This window comes from Gavialis gangeticus, unplaced genomic scaffold (assembly GCF_001723915.1).
Source record: "Gavialis gangeticus isolate Ggan-Ray unplaced genomic scaffold, GavGan_comp1, whole genome shotgun sequence".
Lineage (NCBI taxonomy): Eukaryota > Metazoa > Chordata > Crocodylia > Gavialidae > Gavialis > Gavialis gangeticus.
The window spans coordinates 67,536,999-67,543,596 of NW_017728994.1; the positions used below are offsets into that span (position 1 = coordinate 67,536,999).

Below are 6,598 nucleotides of genomic sequence, written 5' to 3' on the forward strand. Positions count from 1 at the left end.
GCAGGGGCTGGGAACTGTCCTGGTCAGGGACAGGTCCTAGCCCCATGCCCTGGTTGGGTGATCGAGGCATGGGGCTTGGAAAGAGCTGAAGGGGTGGGGGGGGTTCCAGCCCCCTGCCCCAATCTGGCAGTGGGACAGCTAAAGGTAGGCTAGCTGACAATTGTGCCCCTCCTCTGCAACTCTTCCCAAGTCCCCTGCCCCTGATTGGGAAGCCAGAGCCAGGAGCTCCCTGCTGATGGGGTAAGGGGACATTGTCCCTATCCCAGCACCAGGCAGCCCACCAGGGCCAGGAGACAGCTGGGACAGCACACAGGGGGAGCCTAGAGTTCCCCTTGGTGGCAGCAGGGACCCATTACAAGACTGCAGAAAACTTGGTGCAAAGAGCAGCAAATTTGCTCTCTTATCCTCACATGTGTAAATGCCTGCCTGAAAGTGCTTACGCCACAGTAGCTTACACCAGAGTAAATTTAGGCTGGCTCAAATGCATGTGTAGATGCACCCTGTGTCCTGCTTCCACAGGGATTCCCCAGAATGCTACAAGGCTCTATTGGGAAGATCAAGACATCTACTACAATTTAGTCAATGAACAGACTTCTGCTGGCATCAGTTATATGTAGCTTTGTGTTATACCATTAACCCTGCTTATATCGTATGACAATCTTGCAACTCTGAGAGTCACTGGTACTGGGCTATACATTCTGTCATTGTCACCCTAAACTCATCAGGAACTACCATGCAGGTGTCTCTGAGATGTATACACAGGAGAGCGGGGATCTCTTCATATGTATATTTGTTTTACTCATCCACAATAGATTGATATTCCTACCTGTGAGTCAGCCTAAGGTTCTCTAGTTCTAGTTCACAGGTTAGATGTGCATGGCATTGGTTAACCAGAGCCCTACTTCATATGAAACAGCACCATCTGATCCAAGAAAGGAGGCTGATTAACTAAAGCCATGAAAAAGCCTAGTGGAAAATTAGCCATAATCGCTGCAGACACGTGTTTAATTCTACATGTGGCAACATCCAAAGGCGTAGGAACTTGCGTCCTGAAGAAAGTGGTACAGAAACTTCCAATGTGATGACGGCTGGAAAGAAATGTAATGCTCATCTATGCTGAGCTACTAAAAAAAGCTCTTGCAAGGGTTGAATTTAGTTCTTGTGATTGTATTATCCATTTCAATTGCACATCACCATTTCTTAATGTAAACAAACTTCTAAATTATAGACAGGTAATAGATTAAAAATGATAAAGCAAGACCTGTACATTCAGATCTACTTTACAAATTTGGAAGCCAAATACCAAGATCACATTCTTGAAAATAATGTTCAGTGCAACACATTCAAAATACATACCAGTTTGTGCTTACTGCATTTATCAGCAGGGTATCCAGTTTATCAAATCTTAGGCAGCTGACAGACATGAAAAAAAAACACAGCGCTTTACTGGCAGAGGAAGTGTGTTAGTTTGACCTAGATCTCCAGCATCTGTATAGATCACATGCTTCAGTGCAGCTTTTTGACACTTCAATCCAATAGCAGATTCAGTCAGTTATTCGACCTGGAAGGATGTGGGAAGTGGGGTCCAGCTGAGCTCGGTCCTTGGACCTGTACTCTTCAATGTCTTCACTAGTGACTTGGATGTGGGCATGAAGTGTACTCTGTCCAAGTCTGTGGACGATACTAAATTGTGGGGTGAAGTGCACACACTGGAGGGTAGGGAATGATTGCACACAGACCTGGACAGGTTGGAAAAGTGGGCAGAATGCAGTTCAACAAGGACAAATGCAGAGTGCTGCACCTCGGGCGTAAAAATATCCAGCATACCTACTGGTTGGGGAATGACCCTCTCAGCAGCACAGAAACGGAAAGGGATCTCAGAGTCGTAGTGGACTCCAAGATGAACTTGAGTCGTCAGTGTGACGAAATCATCAGCAAAGCTGATGCACTTTATCATGCATTAGCAGATGCATGACAAATAGAGCCAAGGTGATACTTCCCCTTCTATGCGGCATTGGCGAGACTGCATTTGGAGTACTGTGTCCAATTTTGGGCGTCGTACTTTAAGAAGGATGTGGATAACCTCGAGAGGGTCCAGAGGAGGGTCACTCGTACAGTTAAGGGTTTGCAAGTCAAGCCCCATAAGGAGAGACTAAGGAACCTGGATCTCTTCAGCCTCCACAAGAGAAGGCTGAGAGGTGATCTTGGGGCAGCCTAAAAATTCATTAGGGGGGGCGCAGCAAAGAACCAGAGATGCTCTGTTCACCAGGGCGCCTCTTAGGGTAACAAGGAACAACAGTCACACACTGACAGACAGCAGATTTAAGCTGGACATCAGGAAGAACTTCATGTTCAGTGTGCCCAGAATTTGGAATGGGCTTCCAAGGGAGGTGGTGCTCTCCTACCTTGGGGGTCTTTAAGAGAAGGCTGGATAAGCATCTGGCTGGGCTCATCTGACCCCAGCACTCTTTCCAGCCCAGGGCAGTGGTTCGGACTTGATGATCTGTTGAGGTCCCTTCTGACCCTAGTATCTATGAATCTATGAATCTTAATAAAAGTGTCAAAAAGCCCCACTGAAGTGTGCAATCTATACAGACCTTGGGTGAACTGGGTCAAACTAACATGATGCCTTTTTTGGGCATGTGCTGCACTCAGCGCAGGGGCACACCAAGTTTAATATAAAGTGCTGAGGGGTGGGAGTTTCACATCCATAAGCAGCCTTAATGATTAGAAGCCTTTTCATAACTATCAACAAAGGACGAGAAAAATGATGCCATTAGTGCCAAGATCTTCAGCCCTACAAACGCAGCACCAAACATCAAATATACTCAACAGAAAGTTTTGTGTAGTTTTACGAGGGCACCATTTTATTCTTATTAAAATATACATAAATTATGCTTTAAGCTTTGACTGAAACTTTCAGCAATTAAAAAGGCATCTACATACAGGTTCCTGCCAGGCAGTTTGACTTGAAGTATGTAATACATGATACACTAAATATAGTATCACCACTTTGTTTCCAAATAGTTGCCAGAGGTTGGAAGCTCTTCGGAGTCACAATATGCCTTTTTCCAATCCATTATAATTTAAAGGCCTAAACATGACTAATTTTTGGAAGAGTTAAATCCTTTTGGATTAAGGGAGTGGATGATGCTTGCTTCAAGAGCAGGCCTTCATAGACCACTTTTTTCCACGCACAGCACCTTGGGCCAACTAGCAAATACATTTAAAATATGGTGTCTTCAGAAAGACAGAATGGTCTTGTGAATTATTTCAATGCACTCCCTGATTTCATCCTCCTTGATCACAAGTGGAGGTGCTAGTCTGATGATGTCACCGTGTGTGGGTTTGGCAAGAAGTCCATTATCACGAAGCCGCAGACACACTTTCCAGGCATCGTAGTCTAAAGCCAAAAAAGAAGAGACATGTTTACACTACAGTAAAATAAATGGTGCAATGTTTACTGGTGATTTGTGTGTGGGGCCAGATCGCGAATTCTTTGCCACCTGGCAGCAGAAAGATTAAATATGTACAGTTCTTTATTGTAAATGCTGCTCATAAGCATCTTTCCAGGTATGTTAACAAGGAAAACGTGATGCCCTGGCACCAAGTCTACCTCAAGCACCTGCTTTTTTTGCATCTCTAAGTTAAGAATTTTTAATGGAAGATACATGCCATCTATTTTGCAGCATATTATAAATTAACATAGATTTAATGCCCAAAAAGGGGCAAACTGAGGAACTCATTTTCCATTCACACCCTCCTTTGCTCCAATGACATTACTTTCCATCTAGGCACTGGAGATTATCCCCACCAACCCCAATCACTGCAGTTAAGTACCTGGATGCTGCAATCTAAGTGTAAGACAAGAAACAACACAGCAGAAGGGAGGTTGAAGGCAGGTTAGCATTTCAATACATTGTTCACATCTCAAAGTGATTACAAATTTATTAGAAATTTTCCTATCACAGAAAAGTACAGTACCACATGCAGCAGAACAAATCAGAATATGTAATAACAGTACGCTACCCTGGCTTTTTAGCCACTTTCTGGTATGATTCAAGGTATTTGTCCCTGAAAATATTTTTTTCTCAATTTTGCTTCCCAATAACTTGTTACATTCATTTCTCCTGCTTCAATTCTAACCAGGCTTTGCAAACCTGGGAGTAAGGAAGCAAGGCATCCTCACAATGTGCCTTTAAACTCTAGAAGGCAAGTCCTTCCTTAATCTGAGAGTGAATTCCAGGGCATGCTGCAAAAGGCGTATGTTCCATCCAGTTTTGTTTCCGTGAACAGCTGGCAGAGTGTTTATTGGCAACAGTGGAGAAATGTGAAGATTACTGCAAGCAATTATTTGATAGACTATATTTGTGAACACCAGAGATGGCAATGATGGCAGCAACACAAACGTCAATACATAAAATCCTCACAGACTAAAAAAGGTTGAGAACCACTGGCTTACCACAATACTCTGCTCCCATTTAAATACACCAGAAAGGAAAAGCTGCCTTTGTCAAAAGCATGCAGCTGTATGCACAAACTTTGCACATGCCACAAAATAGGCCTTTAAAGCGGCTTAAATGCACTTCTGCACTGCTTTAACGGTGTGGCTGTCTGCACGTTTGGCAGCATATTCCGCTTTAATGGTGTTGCTGTTTGCATGCTTGGCGATGCATTTAAATTACTTTGGTACATAGCAAGATAAAATACCTCCAAGGTGTTTTAGTTTGCTACCTTATAAAGTGCAACAGTGCACAGGGTGCTGAAAGCCAACGTACTCAGGGCTTGGTGGGCTCCGCGCAGCTCAGGGGCTGTGAGACCCAACAGCAGCCCATGCAGGCAGGCTCCACCAAAGGGGAAAAAGAGAAAATAAAAGCAGCAAGCCTGATCTTTTCTTTTTTTTTCCCTCCCCAGAGCCTGCCTACCTGAGCTGTGCAGAGACCCAGTGCTTCCCTCTGTGGCTGGGGGGAGGGGGGGAGGGGGGGGATGACAGAGCTTCCCTCTGCAGCCCCCCAGGACCCCTGCGCAGCTCAGGGACCAGTCAGCCCACCGGCAGCTCACCCCGCCCCCTTCCCTGCTACTGAAGAGGCAGGTAAGGATCAGGCCCCCACCCTTGTGTACACGCCATGGGGGTTTAGCTCAGTTTCATTCTCCCTAAATTGAAGCAGTGTTTTTAAAAACCTACCCTTTCAGTTTAGGGAGAACTAAACCAAATTAAACCCCTGTGGCATGTACAAGCAACCCTAGAGACTATGATGAGCCAGCCAAGACATGAACCCCAATAAGTCATCCCCCATCCCACAAAATATCTTACTTTTTTTTCTTGCTCACACTTTGATTCTGTAATTTGTCAAGAGTTTCTTTACCTTTAGTTTGACGAATAACAATGGCATTTAATAATCCTTTCCCTCTCACACAGGTCACAATGTCTGATGGTGTCTTCATGAGTTCACTTCTCAATAAGATACCCATTGCTTCTGCATTTTTAGCTAAGCCTTCTTCTTCTATTACCTAAAAAGAAGATGGAGCTCAGGAAAACTGCATAACTTTTTGGTTATTTGGGTCCTAGCTACTAATAGGGAATACACCATACTGATATGCATAAGCATGAAATATACTAGGTAAAACAATGCTCAATGGTAAGAGTACAAAAGCCATATCCACTAAAAAAGTCACAACAAAGACCTAAGCATCCACATTGACCTGGAAAATAATCTGATCTATGAAGTTCTCAGCTCTATACATTTGGCAACCATGAGGGTTTTTTTAAGTTAATAATTTACATTAAATATCATTAATTATGTAATTTCCTAATTATTAAAATACAGATTCTTGACATGATTTTTAACAGCTTCTCTTTGAGTTGCAACACCAGATGTTAGTTTAAATCAAACTAATAATAGACTTTGATATCTTTTTGAAGTTGTTGTAATAAAATGAAGCAAGCAGGTTTCTTTTCTTTTTTATGGAAAAAGGCTTAAAAGAGAGTAATTTGATCAACTTTAAATAACTCTACTGAAATACTGGTCTTTCACCAAGCAAAGGTGTTTTCTTCAATAATATCTATAACTTATCTTTACTCCTAAGAATTGTGAGACAGTACAATTAAAATAAACTAAAAACAAGTTTATAGGAATGATTTTCAGAATTTATTTTGAAATTAAATAAATGTAGTAGACAAACAAGTAATTAAGCATGGGACATTAACCAGATGGGACAACTAATGCCCAGGAAAAAGCCAACCTATTAAATGGGTACTTTGCATCAGTCTTTCATCAGTCCCATGGGACGCCCATGCCCGCTACAGGACAGGGAGGTCCAGGTGAGGGAGATCCTCAGCCCTCCATCAATGCTGGCCTCATAAAGGAACACCTTGAGAGGCTGGACACTCTCAAGTCAGCCGGCCCTGACAATCTACACCCCAGGGTACTCAAAGAGCTGGCAAGCATCGTAGCCCAGCCTCTGGCACGGATCTTTGAAAACTCCTGGCGCTCTGGTGCAGTGCCCAAAGACTGGAAGAAGGTCAATGTGGTGCCTATCTTCAAGAAAGGGAGGGAAGTGGATCCGGCTAACTATAGGCCCATCAGCCTGACTTCTA

General features: G+C 43.5%; 1 protein-coding gene across 1 annotated transcript in view; it reads right to left on the reverse strand.

Moving 5' to 3' along the window:
• Positions 1-2,844: 2,844 nt before the first annotated feature.
• OAT (ornithine aminotransferase) overlaps positions 2,845-6,598 on the reverse strand; it is a 24,762-nt gene continuing 21,008 nt past the window's right edge. The window contains exons 9-10 of the mRNA XM_019502964.1: positions 5,367-5,511; positions 2,845-3,403 (exon numbers count right to left, since the gene is read on the reverse strand). Of these exons, the coding sequence (XP_019358509.1) occupies positions 3,243-3,403; positions 5,367-5,511 (306 nt within the window). The 3' untranslated portion in view covers positions 2,845-3,242. The remainder of the gene's footprint in view (positions 3,404-5,366; positions 5,512-6,598) is intronic.